The sequence below is a fragment of the Podarcis bocagei genome (assembly GCF_964188305.1).
Source record: "Podarcis bocagei genome assembly, chromosome: 1".
Classification (NCBI taxonomy): domain Eukaryota; kingdom Metazoa; phylum Chordata; class Lepidosauria; order Squamata; family Lacertidae; genus Podarcis; species Podarcis bocagei.
The window spans coordinates 11,547,587-11,565,824 of NC_138125.1; the positions used below are offsets into that span (position 1 = coordinate 11,547,587).

The 18,238-nt window shown below is 44.4% G+C and overlaps 2 protein-coding genes across 2 annotated transcripts in view; both read left to right on the forward strand.

The window, feature by feature from the left end:
* Positions 1-18,238, forward strand: part of PPP1R36 (protein phosphatase 1 regulatory subunit 36) — a gene marked incomplete at its 5' end in the record, with an annotated part of 81,662 nt that overhangs the window by 22,479 nt on the left and 40,945 nt on the right. The gene's annotated exons all lie outside the window — the stretch shown is intronic.
* On the forward strand, positions 9,152-11,680 carry HSPA2 (heat shock protein family A (Hsp70) member 2). The gene has a single exon (XM_081175721.1). It carries the CDS (start codon positions 9,380-9,382, stop codon positions 11,282-11,284), a length of 1,905 nt encoding a protein of 634 aa, XP_081031847.1. The 5' UTR covers positions 9,152-9,379; the 3' UTR covers positions 11,285-11,680.

Genomic DNA, 18,238 nt, shown 5'->3' on the forward strand with positions numbered 1-18,238 from the left:
TATTCCTCTGCTGCCTGATCTTCTGAGTCATCATTGCTATATCCATGTATTCAATTAATTTGTTCTGCCAGTCGCTGATCGTTGGGATATTAGATGTTCTCCAACTTTGTGCTAGCAATATCCTTGCGGATACTGCTGCATACTGGAAAAAAGTTTGGTCATCCTTTTTAATTTCTTCTCCCACCATTCCTAAAAGAAATGCCTCGGGCTTTTTAGGGAATGTATACTTTAAGATCTTTTTTAACTCATCATAGACCAACCCCCAAAACCTTTTTACTTCTTCACAGGACCACCACATATGAAAGAAGTCTCCCTCTTTCTTCTTACACTTCCAGCACGTCTTTTCCCCGGTTTTATACATTTTAACTAATTTTATTGGGGTGATGTACCACCTGTACATCATCTTTCCCATATTTTCTCGGAGTCTGACGCAAGCTGAAAATTTCATGTCTTTAGTCCATAGTTTTTTCCACCTTTCATATTCTAGGGGGTGTCCTAGATCTATAGCCCACTTAATCATGACGTCTTTGATTTCCTCATCCATTGTATCCCAATCTAGTAGCAGATTGTACATTTTAGTTAGGAGTTTTGACTTACCTTCTATTATTTCTAATTGGAATTTAGATTTGTTATTACTCATTCCGGCTTTTTTATGTTCCCTCCAGATAGCATTAATTTGGTGGTATTGTATCCAGCCCATTAGTTTATCTTTTAATTCTTCGTATGGTCTAATTTCCCATCCTTTATCTGATCTTCTTAGGAGGTCAGCATATGTCCATCTTTTGCCTTCCATGTTTTGTTTCTTAGTTACTAGAATATCAACGGGTGACAGCCACCAAGGGGTGTCTTTTTCTACTAATCTTTTGCACCTATTCCACACTTCCAACAACGATCCTCTTATAATGTGGTTGGAAAATCCTTTGTGTACTTTCCCCTTATCCTGCCACAGGTACGCATGCCACCCATGTCTAGCATTGAAACCCTCCAAGTCTAGTAGGTCGGTGTTGTCTAGAGCTATCCATTCCTTGATCCAACAGAGGCACGAGGCCTCGTAGTATAGTTGTAGGTTTGGGACTGCAAACCCTCCTCTTTCCCTTCTGTCGGTGAGCAACTTGTACTTAATTCTGGCCCTTTTACCCTGCCAGATAAATCTGGAAAGGGTCCTCTGCCAGTCTTTAAACATTGTCGTGCCCCTAACTACTGGGATATTTTGGAATAGGAATATCATTTTTGGAAGGATACTCATTTTGATGGCAGCCATTCTCCCCTCCCAAGAAAGTTGTAGTCTACTCCAGCTGTCCAGGTCTTTTTTACACTCTCTCCAGGTTTTGTTATAATTGTCTTCCACCAGATTTATATTTTTTGGGGTGATCCAGATACCCAAATATTTAACCTTTTTCGATGCCATTATCCCGGATTCCAACTCGATTTTGTTTTTTGATTGTTCGTCTACATTTTTTATCAACATCTTCGTTTTAGTTCTGTTCAATTTAAAGCCAGATAGTCTACCAAACGCTTCCATTAATTCAATCACTGTATTAATCCCTTTTTCGGGGTCTTCTGTTGAAACTACTATGTCGTCGGCATAAGCCTTAACTTTATACTCTTTTGTGCCTATTCTAATCCCTCTTATTTCCGATGTTTCTCTTATCCTGTTTAGCATAACTTCCAGGACCAGAATAAATAGCAGGGGTGATAAAGGGCACCCCTGTCTTGTACCTTTAGTAATACTGAATGAGTTTGTCAAGTTACCATTGATAATTAGTTTCGCTCTTTGATTTGAGTAGATTGACCTTATACCTTCTAGAAAAGGCCCTCTTATTCCTGCCTTCTCCATACACTTTATCAGGAAGTGCCAAGATACATTATCGAAAGCCTTCTCGGCGTCTATAAAGACTAAGGCCGCGGGGATATCAATTCTGAGGTCCAAATATTCAATTATATTAATGATGTGCCTTACATTATCCTTTATCTGCCTGCCGGGCAGAAATCCGGCTTGGTCTTTGTGAATCGCTCTGTTCAAATATTTCTTTAATCTGCTCGCCATTATTCCAGCAAAAATCTTATAATCCTCATTGAGCAGCGATATTGGTCTGTAATTCTTTATATCAAGCACATCTGAGTCTGTTTTTGGAATTACCGTGATATATGCCTCTCTCCATGAATCGGGTATTTCCCCCTCTTGTAGAATGTTATTAATTACGTTACACAAAACCGGGGCCAGGTATTCCTCTAGAGTTTTATAATATTTTTGAGACAGGCCATCCGGGCCTGGAGCCCTCCCCGGTTTCATTTTCTTAATCGTATTCCTGACCTCTTCCACCGTTATTGGTTTATTTAAGAGAGCCTTTTCTTCTTCTAGTAGTTGTTCCCCTCCACTCCTTTCCAGATACCTTCCTATCTCATTTATGTCCTCATCTTCCTTCTTTTTATACAGGGTTTCATAATACTGGAGGAACTTTTCTTTTATCTCACTAGGGTCTTCTATTACTTGGTCTTTCAATTTAATTTTATTGATCACTCTTTGTTTTTTCCTTTTCCTCAATTGCCACGCTAGTAGCTTACCTGTTTTATTTGCCGACTCGAAATATTTCTGTTTCATCATTTTTATTCCCCATTCTATTTCTTGATTTATCAATGTTGAGTATTGAGTTTGTAATAATTTTCCGAGTTGTTTGGTCTTTTCGTCTCCAGGGTTTTTTATTAATTTTCTCTCTATTTCTTTTAGTTGTTTAACTATTTCATCCTTTTTTACCTCTCTCAAGCTCTTTTTATATTTATTCTGTTGAATCAGGAAACCTCTAAGTACCGCTTTACTTGCGTCCCAGACCACATCAATTTTTGTTCCTTTATTCAGGTTTTGATCAAAATATTCTTTCAAGATGTTCTTTGCTTTGTCAATAGTATCATCCTGTTCCAGTAGGTAATCGTTCATTCTCCATCTATAAGGTCCTGATAACTTACACTTTATTTCCAGAAATATAGGGTTGTGGTCCGAGAGTGTTCTGGGGTCTATTTCACATTTCACCGATCTTGTCGAGAGCTCTCTGGAGACCCAGATCTGGTCTATCCTACCCCAGCTTTGATGAGCTCCAGAAAAGTGTGTAAACTGCTTTTCTGTGGGGTTTTTGAACCTCCAGATGTCAATTAAATCTAAATTTTCTTGGAGGTCATCAAAAGTTTTGGGGAGTTTCCCCTGGTTCTTTTTCCTCTTTTTTTCACTTCTATCTATCTCTGGTTCCGGGACTCCATTCAGATCACCTAGTACAATTAATTTATGGTTTTCCAATTCTAGTAGCATTTGTTCCAATTTTATAAAGAATTCAGTTTGGTTTGTATTAGGGGCATAGACTGATACTACGTTGATTCTTTCCCCTAGATGGGTAATTTGGACTCCCAGAATCCTCCCTTCTCCATCTTTGCAGATTAATTTGGGCTCCAATTTCTCGTTCACATAAGTTACCAAACCTCTCTTTTTATTGACCTCTGAATTTATGAATTCCACTCCTAACTTTTTGTTGACCAATATATGCTTATGTTTTTTAGCTACATGGGTCTCCTGGCAGCAAACCACATCACATTTTTTATTTCTCAAAACTTTCTCTATTTTATTTCTTTTTGGTTTTTCGTTTAGACCGTTAACATTCCATGTTAGAAAAGTTAAAGACATTGCTAAAATTAAGTATCGAATTTATTCCTGACTTTCAATTCCTAACTTCTTCCTCTTCCTCCGTATTTCCCTCGTCCACCTCGCCTTCCTCTTCCTCCCCCCCGTCTCCCTCTCCCTCCCCCTTTCGTAACCCCGTCCTTCCCTCCTCCTCGACTCTCCCATCTCCTGCGTCCTTTCTGTCTATTGTTCTATCCTCCTTTTTGCCCAGCTCCCTTTCGTATCTCCTCAGGAACTTTTCTATCTCTAATGGGTTGGTCAGTTTAAATCTCTTATCCTTGAAAAAGAAGGCAATTCCTTCGGGGAATTCCCATCTAAATTGAATGTTGTTCCTTCTCAGAATAGCTGTTATGTGTCTGTATCCCTCCCTTTTACGTAACAATCTAACTGGGATCTCTTTAAGTACAATTATTGATCTACCGCCTATTATTAATTTTTTATGATAGCTCGTTTTGAGTATCAAATTCCTCATTCCTATTGAATTGAACACTACTAAACAATCCCCAAGGGGTTTTTTAGACCTATTCTGGTACATTCTTATTCTAATTCTAAAGGCGTTATCTATCGTGTATGCGACCTCCTCCTCCTTTACCTCTAGCCACTTTGCTAGTTCCTTAGTTATTTTCTCCCTAACGTTCTCATTCGTCTCCTCTTCTATACCTCTAAATTTTAGGTGCATTTGTCTTTGTCGCATTTCCGTCATTGCGATACTGTCCCATATCTGTTCCTGTGTTTTGTTCAGTTCTTGCATCTCCTCCTTCATCTTTTCTGTCTCCCTTTTCTGTTCTCTCACATCTTTTTGAATTTTTTTGTTAGTTTCTTCGAATGTCTTGGTTTTGACCGTTAACTCTTGAACTTTATTTGAGAGCTCCCCTATTGCTCCCTCTATTCTCCTATCTATCCTCTCCTGTAATTCCTCTAGTTTGTTTTCTATATGGTTTTCATTCTGTTTAAGTTCCTCCTTGATTTTCAACCACAGAAAATCTAAATCTTTAATCTCTTCCTGTCTAGATACTTTCCTTTCACCTGGGGTTCCCCCTCCCCTTTTCCCATTCTTCCCCTGCATTTTAGTTTTAGTTGTCCGCTATAATCTTTTGGAGCTAATTCTCTCCCCTTAAGGGCTCACAATCTACTTACTCCCACTCTGTGGGTCCGTTCAGCCTTGCTTGGCAGTCTCACTATTTACGCCAAATACGTAGCCCTGGGATGCCACGCTCCCTTGGTCCTCTTCCCTTTCTTATCTGTCTAAGATATCATATATAATCGGCTTTACAGTTAAACCACAGGTGCTCTTACTTATTCTTGATTAAAGTGTCCTTAAAGGGGGGTCGCGGTAAGTATGCTGTTCCAAAGTCTTATCTAAATAAGAAGTATAGTTCAAGTCCACAGTTGGGGTGGCTGCCCTGGTTGGTGATTCAGGCTACATTAAAGGACTCTCTCCAACTCCCTCCAGCTACGTTGGAGTTTTCCAGTCTCTCCAGTCTCTCTCCGTGCAACAGGGGAGTCTCTGTCGTAACATTAATCCACAATCCTGTCCTTTTCACTCTCTGCAATTGGGAGCTTAATAGAGTATCCAATACTAAATAACAAAATAACCAAATATCATATCAATTGTCAATCTGCTTATTGACCTATTCAGGCGGTCAGTGTACTCTTGTTGTTAATATGGAGGGATGGAAGGGAGATGGGGAGCTTAGCAATATAAAAATTAACAGGTTGGGTAAAGAGAGGCAGAGCGGAAGGCGTGGCTCTAGCTATTTAAGTTGTAAAGAGAGAAAGAAAAATAAAAAAACATGAAAAGCAGAAAACCCAGAGGGCAGGTGATATGGGGGGGGGGTGGAGAGAGGGGGGGTATTCAGTACAGAATAAACAATACACAGTCCTCGGTATAAACCGCCTAGGCCACTCAGAAATAAAGTTCACCGCATATGGGGCTCATAGGTCCTTAATGTGGAGGTAGACCTTTATCTGTTCTCAAAGATAAGTGTCCACAAAGGCAACCGTAGTAATTACTTATCTGTGCCTCCTCTGTATTCGCCTTTTCTCCTTATCTTCCCAAAATGTTCCCCCAGCGGCGTTTTTTACTGCATATGTTTGGTAGAAAGCTGCTGGAGACCCACGAAAGCAAGTAGTGGTCTAAGGCAGCAAACGAAGCAGGCGTCCAAACTTATGTCCTCACCAGAGTCCAAACAGGTAAATATCCAACTCAAACAACTCAGGCAAACAGTTTCCAACCATTCTAAACCATTCTAAATATTGTAATAATTTTTAGTCCCGCCTATATGTAGAAAGAATTCACTTTGTTTGTCCGAAAATATCTCTCTTTGTTTTGTGCATATACAGCTCGGCTGTTATGAGTTTCCTTCCTTTCTGACTGCCGACGATTTCAGAGTCTGCGTCATTTTCGCCCCCGTCGGGTGGGGACCAAACGTAAAAAGTCTGTTACAACCCGGACTCACCCATCTGTACTTCTTGTCTTATTGGCGTTATTTTAAGACCATCCACGATGGGGGGTTCCGTTTTAAGCTTGTAGAGGTCCGCCGCTTTTCTCGGCGGGAGCTCGGGGCATCGTAACTCGGAGACGGAGTTCTCCCTAATTGCGCTCGCGGCCCCTCCCTGTGTTTCCTCGCCGTGTGGGAGACCACAGAAATGGAGCGCCGCTCCCGCGCTGCCGGGAAACCTTCCCCCAGGGGTACCCCCCCTGGGCTTCCGCTTTTCTGGGGGGCGCAGTGCCCTTGCGACACCCCCGAATCCCCGAGTTATTCGGAGAGCTTTTCGCGCAGCTCTCCGCGCTCCCTCTCCGTCCGCGACCGGAACCGGAAGTCAACTGCTCCAAGAACGCCAATTCATTGTCTTCACTCCCGCAATGCTCCTATGGTTACTTTCTTCCTATCATGAGCATGACTAAGCCCACAACTCCCGGACCCATTTCCCACTTTTCTTTAGCCTTATTCCATTATCCCTAAAACCTAACTCATTACCTGTCTCCTGATCTCCTACCCTAATACTCCATAATCTCGGGGGGGGGGGGATATTCCAAAGAGACCAAGTCATACTAGTAATGAAACGGAGGCACTTTCACGTGAAAAAACTATGAAGAAGCAGCGGTTATAAGAATGTGTAAATGAATACTGCTCAGCCTACCATTTTACATGTCAGTAGAAGGGAAAGGAGTCACCGAGGGAAATTTCTGTTGCTGAAAGAGGAAAGATTTAAAAGAGTCTGCAACATCGCATGCTTTCTGGATGCCTTTTAAGCTGGACCCCTGCCCACCCCCCACAGAAGTGACCAAATTTCCTTTCTGGTTTCTCACTAAGGAGTGTCATGGAATTCTTGCATCACAACCAAAAAAGGTCAAGTTCCTCTCTAGCTCTTTGTTTGCTTAAAGATGGTATTTGACATTCAGCTGAATTTATAAGAATTACAAACAGTGGCTTGCAGGCTAGAAAAACGAGCCCCACGCTATAAACCAGGAACTTTAAAGCACAGTACTGCTTGTCTCCTTTATCTTCTTTGGTTGTCACTTTTCACTTTGGGTTGCTGCCCAATTTCTTTCTAAAGCAGGCAAAGGAAAACTCGGCCCTCCAGATGTTTTGAGACTACAATTCCCATCATCCCCCAACCACTGGTCTTGTTAGCTAGGGATGATGGGAGTTGTAGTCTCAAAACATCTGGAGGGCCGAGTTTGCCTATGCCTGTTCTAAAGTCTATCTCACTATTACCCCTTTCCACTAACTGCTGCACACGTTCCTGTCCTCCCCTCCAAATGCTGGCATTTCAGATCCACCATCATTATTTTTACATCCTGCTCCACCGCTTTCTCCATATTAACCACCCGTTGTCCTGTCCTGTTCAGCCTGTATTTCAACAGCAGCCATCAAGATGCCTTTGCAAAGGTTTACAAACAAGGCATGAAGGCAACTGTTGTCCCCTAGTGTTTATTCCCGGGAAGCACCTGTGAGCACAGATATTTCAGCTACCTATCAGAGCCATACTGCAGTCGCTAGCTAAACTGCTCACTGACCCTTGTCCAAATCTGTACCTTTTCCTTCCATTGTATTTATTTTCCTTTATCAACCCTCTTTCACTTTCGGGTACTTGCTGCCTCTGCCTTCATCTGTATTGCTCTTTGGGGTTGGGAGTCCTGATCTAGCTTTCAAAGAAAGCCCTTGGAAAACCATAATTCCTTTACGCACAGGGCCAACTATGTGGTCGCTTGCGGAAAATGCTTGGCTGCAAATGTCCTCACCCCTTCACGCATCTCAGGACTGAATAATGGCATGGTAACAGATGTCAGTATTAAAAGCTTGCTTTTGCTTGCCTTGAAGCAGCAGTGTATTTATCCTGGTTAGGCTATATTCTGGTCTTTACTAAGCATGTATTCCAATTTGCTTACAGGGTGGTTATATACAATGAACATTCACCTTCATTCATCCTGATTTGCTTTTGGGGTGCTTAGGTGTCTGCCTGTCAATCATTTGTTCACCCCTCACTTTTCAGTGTTTTCCCATCACTTCTGTAACTGCAAAGTCTTTTAAATAATCATAATCATAATTTGTTGCACTAGGATGACAAAACACTTTCATTCTGCACAATTGAAATAGATTCAGCTTATTGCATGTTATTGAATCCCTCCCTGGGGGAGAGAAGAATAAACTAAAATCTCTCTGTTTGCTTTCTCTGTACTTTGCCTAGTGTGGGAAAACATACTTTATTATTTTTTGCTTGTTGCTTCTTCATTTTGGAAATTGAGAGGGGAAAAGAGATACCTCAGTTCAAGTGAATTATGGCACAGCCTTCCCCAACCTGCTGCCCTCTGTTTCGGACTACAATCCTCACCAAGTCAGCATGAGGGCACCAGGTTGACAAAAGGTATGTTATATTAGTCTCTCAAAAAAGGCTCCATTTTGAAAGTGCCAGTTAGTTATGACGTTTAAATGTGAGGTGAGGACAAATGCACTCTGGACGTGCTCAGAGACAGTCTTTTCTCCTGCTACAACTACAGCATTGGAAGGTGAGCCTGAACACGATGTTGGGGACTCAGGGTGACCTTATTTTTTTTCCTTTAAAGCAGCAACCCTTCCCTCAAATACTGCTTTTATTTCAGTTATTTTATCTCCCTCAGTCAACTGCCCCTTTCTCGTCATCCTGCTGCGTCATCGCTACCCCCACCCCCCGCCCCGCGCGCTCTTCGAATGTTCCCGACGCCGTTAGAAGCAAGTAGAAGGCGCTCGAGCTTCAAAGTTAAGATGACGGAACTTTTTTTCCTGGTCGCGAGGCGCTGAGGGGCGCGCCCGAGCTATTTTGCATAACGGCCGCCCAGAAGGCGTCTCCAAGAGCCAACCCGTTCGTCCCTCCGAGCCCCTATTGGTTGCCGGTGACATCAATCCTCTCCGTCTGATCTCGAGCCCTGTGGAAGCTTCTGGTTGGGACGAGCAGAGGCGGGAAGGAGGCATAGCGGAGCGATTGGTCAGAGGTCCGCGGTGTGCGTCACGATTGGCCGAGCGCATTCTGGCAGGTTCCAGAAGCGGGAGCGCCGCGGGTATAAAAACTGAGGCGAAGGCGACGGCAACGGCAGATCGCGCTTCAGAGACGAAGCGAGAGCGTTCGTTGTGAGAGAAGCGGCGGGCGAGATAAAGCTAAAACCACTACCGTGAGGGACTTTCCAGTCGGCGGAGCTTTCGAGAGGTACCTGACCGCGTTCCTGCAACCATGTCGGGCAAAGCGCCTGCCATAGGCATCGACTTGGGCACCACGTACTCCTGCGTGGGGGTCTTCCAGCATGGGAAGGTGGAGATCATCGCCAACGACCAGGGCAACCGCACCACGCCCAGCTATGTGGCCTTCACGGACACCGAGCGCCTCATTGGGGATGCAGCCAAGAACCAGGTGGCCATGAACCCCAACAACACCATCTTTGACGCCAAGCGCCTCATCGGCCGCAAATTCGACGACCCCACCGTGCAGTCCGACATGAAGCACTGGCCTTTCCGTGTGGTGAGCGAGGCAGGGAAGCCAAAGGTGCAGGTGGAGTACAAGGGGGAGTTAAAGACCTTCTTCCCTGAGGAGATCTCTTCTATGGTGCTGACCAAGATGAAGGAGATAGCTGAGGCTTACCTGGGGCGCAAGGTCCAGAGCGCTGTCATCACGGTGCCTGCCTACTTCAACGACTCGCAGCGCCAAGCCACCAAGGACGCTGGCACCATCACGGGGCTCAATGTGCTGCGTATCATCAATGAGCCCACAGCAGCCGCTATTGCCTATGGCTTGGATAAGAAAGGCAGTGGCGCCGGCGAGAAGAACGTGCTGATCTTTGACCTGGGAGGTGGCACTTTTGACGTCTCCATCCTGACCATCGAAGACGGCATCTTTGAGGTGAAGTCTACCGCAGGCGATACTCACCTGGGCGGGGAGGACTTTGACAACCGCATGGTGAGCCACTTTGTGGAGGAGTTCAAGCGCAAGCACAAGCGGGACATCGCTGGCAACAAGCGGGCAGTCCGGCGGCTGCGCACAGCCTGCGAGAGAGCCAAGCGCACCCTCAGCTCCTCCACCCAGGCTTCGATTGAGATTGACTCGTTGTTTGATGGGATTGACTTCTACACGTCCATCACCCGTGCCCGCTTTGAGGAGCTCAATGCCGATCTTTTCCGTGGCACCCTTGAGCCTGTGGAGAAGGCCCTGCGTGATGCCAAGCTCGACAAAGGGCAAATCAATGAGATTGTGCTCGTTGGTGGCTCCACCCGCATCCCCAAGATCCAGAAGCTGCTGCAGGACTTCTTTAATGGCAAAGAACTCAACAAAAGCATCAATCCTGATGAAGCTGTGGCCTATGGCGCTGCTGTGCAGGCTGCTATCCTGATGGGGGACAAGTCCGAGAATGTGCAGGACCTTCTGCTTCTTGATGTGGCACCGCTGTCGCTGGGTATCGAGACAGCTGGTGGTGTGATGACCGCCTTGATCAAACGCAACACAACTATTCCCACCAAGCAGACCCAGACCTTCACCACCTATTCAGACAACCAAAGCAGTGTGCTGGTGCAGGTGTATGAGGGCGAGCGGGCCATGACCAAGGACAATAATCTACTGGGCAAGTTTGACCTGACAGGTATCCCGCCAGCCCCCCGCGGTGTTCCTCAAATTGAGGTCACATTTGACATTGACGCAAACGGCATCCTCAATGTCACAGCGGTGGACAAGAGCACCGGCAAAGAGAACAAGATCACAATTACTAATGACAAGGGCCGCCTCAGCAAAGACGACATTGACCGTATGGTCCAGGAAGCAGAGCGTTACAAGGCAGAGGATGAGTCCAACCGGGAACGGGTGGTTTCCAAGAATGCCCTAGAGTCCTATGCGTACAACATCAAGCAGACGGTGGAAGATGACAAGCTGAAAGGCAAGATTAGTGAGCAGGACAAGCAGAGGGTGCTTGAGAAGTGTCAGGAAGTGATCAGCTGGCTCGACCGCAACCAGATGGCTGAGAAGGAAGAATTTGAGCACAAGCAGAAGGAGCTGGAGAAGCTTTGCAACCCCATCATTGCTAAACTGTACCAGGGTGCTGGAGGAGCTGCGGGGGCTCCAGGCGGTGGGCCCACCATTGAAGAGGTAGACTAAACTACCATAGACTGGACTATAAGAGCAATTGCCATCTTCTGCTCTTCCCTTTTTCTTCAGTCAGTGCCATTGCTGGAGGGATTTTCCTGTGGGTGTGTATGGGAGGAGGTTGTTAACTTGCTCTCTGCCAGGGGAAGAAAAGCCAGCTTAAAAGTTTGTTGCAGATAATGTTTGTCTTTGTATTCAGATATCCATGCTAGTCTGTAGATTTCTGTTTCTTTATGTTCACTGTTTTTTAAAGTATCCACTTGAGCATTACAATTGAGGGAGAAACATTTCAAGAGAGCATGGAAAATGTTAAAACATATCCCAAAGAAAGGTTTTACCTTTTTTTGTAACTATTTGGTCTGGTTATTTTAAAATTTTGGTAATAAAAAGTTACTTGAAGCTTAACAACACCCTCCTTTTTCATTTTAAAAGTAAATGGTTTATGGGATAGAAGCGGTAGCAACTGTGGGTTTAACTTAAGTGCTCTGGTGGGGAAAATAGTTAAGCACTTGCACTCCTGAAATGATTGTTGGGTTACAGGCAGAATATTTTATTGGTGGTCTGGCTTAGTCTGTTACTACTTGGTACAACTTTGCCACTTTCCTTGATTTAAAAAAAACCCCAGACAGAAATGCAGTAGGTAAACCTTTCTATCACTGTATATATGTACTGGGACACGATTTGCAAGTCACTTCTCATTAATGCAGTTGTTAAAGGTACAGGAGCAGTTAGAAAAAGTGGCACCCAGTTAAATGCAGTTAAGTCTTGCTTTGATTATCTTTAAAACTAAAAATTATCACGGGGTTAAAGATTTTTGCACAATTGCCATCTGGTCTAATGTCATAAAACATAGATCCTTTCAACAGCTTAAGTGTTTTACTTCTGGCAGAGTCCAAAGCTAATTGGTTTCATACATCAGGGAAACTAAAGAGCCTTATTAAAAAGAATACTTAATAGAGGAGCTTTCCTTTATAATTAGCTTTACTATGTAATCAAACCAGCTCAGGAGCTGACAACAGCATAAAAACAGTTTGCTAACAGGGTGGAGCCAGATGCAAATGCTTTCATAAACTGGTTTTGGTATCTTATCTCTCTGAAGGGATGAAACAAATGGGGTCAGAACAGCAAAAAGAAAACCAAGCTGGGTAATATTAATCGTAAGAACTATTTTGGGGAGATCCTAGTTTCTCATGAAGTAATAACTTCCCAACTGCTGGTGGTGACCCTTGTATAATATTTAACGTTAACAGCTTGTAATACTGCTTAGCTAGTGGAGCAGAAGAACTCTGTTGTGAGCTGATCTTGTCCACATATGGTGAAATCAAGGGCTGTAGCAAATTCGGGTTTAACTGATGTTATGGTAAAATTGACAAGGTCCTGCTGGGATGGTTTAACAGGAAGATTCTTGAATGAAAGACTAGGTGGCTGAATGTGGTTTCTATATCTGGAATGAAAAAAAGGCCACTTCTCTAATAATAATAATAATAGTAATTAATAAAAAAATTATTTATACCCCTCCCTCCCCAGCCAGGACCGGGCTCAGGGCAGCTAACAACCAATAATAAAAACAAGTTGATTAAAATACAATTTTAAAAAGATTAAAATACAACATTAAAACATTAGGATGCAGCCTCTTCACAGGAGGAGAAAGGAAAAAGAAAGAGGGGGAGGGAATCAAACCGATTCTAAGCCAAAGGCCAGATGGAACAACTCTGTCTTGTAGGCCCTGTGGAAAGAAATCAGATCCCGTAAGACCCTGGTCTCATGAGACAAGAGTGTTCCACCAGGCCGGAGCCAGTGTTGAGAAGGCCCTGGCTCTGATTGAGGCTAATCTAACTTCCTTAGGGCCCGGGACCTCTAGGGTGTTGCTATTTATGGACCTTAAGGTCCTCCGTGGGGCATACCAGGAGAGGTGGTCCCGTAGGTACAAGGGTCCTAGGCTGTGAAGGGCTTTAAAGGTCAAAACCAGCACCTTAAATCTGACCCTGTACTCCACCGGGAGCCAGTGCAGCTGGAAAAGCACTGGGTGAATATGCTCCCATGGCAGAGACCGTGTAAGGAGCCTCGCTGCAGCATTCTGCACCCGCTGGAGTTTCTGGGACAGCTTCAAGGACAGCCCTGCATAGAGCGAATTACAGTAGTCAAGCCTGGAGGTGACCATCGCATGGATCACTGTGGCCAGGTCGGGGCGGGAAAGGTAAGGCACCAACTGCTTGATGCGGCGAAGGTGGAAAAATGTCGCCTTGGCTGTTGCTGTAACCTGCGTCTCCATGGAAAGGGAGGCGTCAAGGATTACACCCAAACTCTTAATGGAAGGCAATTGGCACTAAAATAATACTGGATAATAATACAGTTCAATCCAAGGATTCCCCAAACAGTCTGGACCCAGGAGCCTTGGTGAGTGACCTAGAAATGGAACCGAGTACAGTGTGGGTGGGTATGTGGGGAGGAAATATTTCTAACAACTAATCACAGCACGGCTAAAACTTAAATCCAGGTTACTACCTACATAGGTATTTTTCATTGTCCTATTGCATAGGTATTTCTACAGCCTAGTTACTGTTAGTGAAGTCTGTCTGAAGTGGAGAACATTTTCTAGCATATGCGAAGTCCTTAGTTTTGTTTTTCCTTTTCCTTATAGGGTTACCAGATAAAATAATGGGTGGGAGGATTCCCATACTTTTTAATTTAGGTATAGATGAGATTTTGGCAGGGGTGCCTTTTTCATGCTTTGCATGGCAAGTAGCACACCTACCAATGTTGCTTTTTCAATGTTTGATTTCCTTGAAAGAACCCACATAGATATCTGAGGGCCACAGAGGGGTCCAGCTGGGTCCATCTTAAGGCTGCATATACTGTATGTTCTGAGCAGTCTCTGCCAACCAGGAGCCCTCCAGATGTTGAGGACCACAGCTCACATCAGCCCCAGCTAGGATGGCTATATGATGCTTGGCTGATTGGGGCAGAGCTGCTCATTAGCCTTCATGCCACCTGTGTCATCATACAGCCATGTTGGCTGGGACTGATGGAAGGTGTAGTCCCAAACATCTGGAGGGCTCCTGGTAGCCTGATTTTGAGGATGCTTCTGGTAAATCTAGGTGCCCCCCTACTGAGAGATTCTGGAACACAATAGATTCTCACATGCTACTATGAACTGATCAATTAAGTTCACTGGAGGATAATTGCCTTTACTTGCTCCCCTGCCCAGCCTCCTTTTTTCCTGTCGTTCCAGATTAAACTAGTGTAAGAAGCCATCTTTCTTTATTAACAGCCTACATGAAGCAGAAAGGAACGGCATTCACATTCAAAGCACAAATCCTTCCGCAAAGAACCCTGGGAAATGTAGTGTACCCCCACAGCTACAATTCCCAGCACCTTAACCAACTACAGTTCCCAGCATTCTTGGGAGTGGGGAGCCATGAGCTATAGTGTGTACACAGTTGCAGTTTCTTATTGCTAAGCTAGACCTGAAAGGCTTCAGCAATATGACTGTTCTCTGTGTTCTGATCAGTATCGGAAGAATCTCAAGGACCTCCATACAAGGCTACAGAGTTGAACATATATTGCAAGTAGTCTGTGTTTATTTTTATACCCTGATTTCAACTAAGATTGGCTCCCAACGTGTCTTAGAATTAAAATCTCCAGAAAGTTACAATAAAATTAGGGGCATGTTGGTAAGGAGAGGCAGCCTCTTCTGGCATTTGGTGAAACTTTTCAGATTCTAGGCTTTACAGAGGGCTAGACCAAACCTTGCCATGTGGACTTCAGTGGGATTGACTCCCTTAGTCAGGCTCTTGCAGCTTCTGAAGGTGGTAAAAGAGATTTCATACCCTCGCTGGAAGAGAAATGCTTGACACACCCATTGGGATGAGAACAGACAGGCTTGATGTTGCTTGCTCTTTTCAAGCGTTATCGTGGAAGGAGTTTCTGTTTACATGACAGTAAAGGCATCAAGAAAACCTATGAAAGTGGGGTGGAGGTGGAGGAGAAAGAATGGAAATCGGATTTTGGTTACCAGAAATTGGAACTGAAGTCAGCAGAGACCTTTTAGGAGAGCGAGGAACATTAATCCAGCCGTACTAAAATATCTTTACTGCCTCCACTTCTTCTGGGCTCAATTCAAAGCTCTACTTTTGTCCTTGAAAGCCTTAAATTGATGTGGCTATGCTGTGGCCCTCCCAGATATTGAACTACAACTCCCATCATGCCCAGCCAGCATGACCAGTGGTCTGGTTTAATGGCAGTTGTGGTTGAAGAAGAATAAGAAATAAAATAACTTTGTGTCCCCTTTTCCAGCTTGTGAAAAAACACAACCTGAAGTAGCCATGTTTCACTTTGTTAGTGGTGCAGGAAATCTAGGTATGTAGACAGGGCCCTAGCTCAGTGGTTAAGAGTATCTTCCTTGCATGCTGTGAAGGTTCAGGGTTCAATCCTTGGCATCTCCAATTAAGGCTGGGAGAGACTCCTTGCCTGAAAGCCGAGACAGCCGCTGCCAGTCACCATAGACCACACTAAGGTAGATGGGCACCATATAAAGCAGATTCCTATGTTCTTAGAATGAGTAATAGAATTTTAGAGTTGGAAGGGACCCCAAGGGTCATCTAGTCCAACCCCCTGCAATGCAGGAATCTCAGCTAAAGCTAGAGATGACCATAACAGATGACCATTCAACCTCTGTTTAAAATCCTCCAAGGAAGGAGAGTCCACCACCTCTCGTGGGAGTCCGTTCCACTGCCAAACGGCTCTTACTGTCAGACAGTTTTTCCAAATGTTTAGTCGGAATCTCATTTCTTTCAACTTGAAGCCATTGGTTCGAGTCCTACCCTCCTGAGCAGGAGAAGACAAGCATTCTCCCTCGTCCACGTGACAGCCCTTGAGATATTTGAAGATGGATATCCTATCTCCTCTCAGTCTCCTCTTTTCCAGGGTAAACCTACCCAGCTTCTTCAACTGTTCCTCATAATCAAAATAAAAAAATTCCTTCCAGTAGCACCTTAAAGACCAACTAAGTTAGTTCTTGGTATGAGCTTTCGTGTACATGCACACTTCTTCAGATGCACACGAAAGCTCATACCAAGAACTAACTTAGTTGGTCTTTAAGGTGCTACTGGAAGGAATTTTTTTATTTTGACTATGGCAGACCAACACGGCTACCTATCTGTAACTGTTCCTCATAAGGCTTAGTTTCCAGACCCTTGATCATATTGGTTGCCCTCCTCTGCACATGTTCCAGCTTGTCAACATCCTTCTTAAATTGTGGTGCCCAGAATTGGACACAGTATTCCAGGTGTGGTCTGACTAAGGCAGAATGGAGTGGTACTATTACTTCCCTTGTTCTGGACACTTGACTTCTGTTGATGCAGCCTAGAATAGAATTCGCTTTTTTTGCTGCTGCATCATACTGTGGACTCATGTTAAGCTTGTGGTACACCAAGACCCATCCTATATTTGTGCATCTTGTTCTTCCTGCGTAAGTGCAGAACCTTACATTTGTCCTTATTGAAATTCATTTTGTTAGGTTGTGCCCAGTTCTCCAATCTGTTAAGTTCATTTTGAATTATGATTCTGTCTTCTGCAACACTAGGTGCCCCTCCCAGTCTGGTGTCATCTGCAAATTCAATGAGCATCCCCTCAATTCCTTCATCCAAGTCATTTATAAAGACACTGAACAACAATGGGCCCAGGGCAATTCTCCTCTTAAATCTCATTTAAACTCAAAGTTCGTTTTGAGCAAGCAATGATACAGTTTGCTGCCCTCAACTCCAACAGAAGCTGGCACTTGGGTCATATTGACGCTATATGTATAAAGCACATGCTTCTTCCTAAAGAATCTTGGGAGCTATAGTTTACCCAGAGCTCAAACTACAGCGCCCAGTATTCCTTGGGGTGGAAACCATGTTTTAAATGGGCTTTAAATAGATCTTCCACTGTGGGGGTGTGTGGGACTGGTTGCATGGAGCACAGAGCTCCGCCAGCTCCAAGTCCCTTAGCAGCTGTCACCTGAGATCTCTGCCGGAAGGTAGGGCCAGCTCTGCAAATACCCAATTTGACTAAAGCAACCGCCAGGCAGCATTTAAACAAATTCTTGTGTCGTTTGGCTTAGTGCACAGTTCCTTTTCCTGACATGCTTGTTCTGTGCCATAATGTAGTCTGGATTTTGTAGGTCAACCCTATAGTAAAGCAAGCAAGTGGACCACCCTGGTCAGAACTGTCATATGGCGAACTTCTCCCAAATCTAGATTTTTAAAAAATGCTTCAGTCTTTTAAATCGATAGGCACAACTTCTACAGGAGTTGAATTTGCAAGATCTGAACGCAACCCCGAGGGCGATGGGAGTGTTTGGGCGTGGTTGCCATCCTACAGGTGATGCTCTGCGTTTAGCCCAGCAGACAGCTGCAATGGAGGGGAACGTGGGCACAATGCATCCCAGATGGTATTTCCTCTCTCTTTGATGTGCCTTATGAAATAAAAACTTGAAAGTTGGCTAGAAAACGCTCTGGAATTAAAGAGGGCAATCTACTAGGGACATCTTCTGAAGCAATTGTTCCGGGCCTTTGAGCAATTCTCATGAATGTTTCCACGGAGCTTATGCTGGAGACTGTCCTGGTGAAATTGTGCCCTTGAGTCAGAAATAAATGAATTGCTTTACCTTCATGGCTACCTTTGACAGTCTGCAAAGAAGATTTCTGGGAGCAAAGTGGCACACAGGGAAAGGAGAAGGAGTGACTGTTTAGTTGGAGAGGAAGATTCTCCCCAAAACAGACAGAATATTATTGGGGAGCTGCTCATTCTCTACCCTGATAAAACAGGCATTATCAGATTTGAAGGAAACTTTCCAGCCAGGTGAAAACACTCAGGGAGATCTGGGGAGGGAACATGGCCTGCGAAAAGTCCCACAGGTTACGTTGAAAGGCCTGAAGGGCAACATTCTGTCGGGGGACCACATGCTCTCTATCCCTGGTTTAT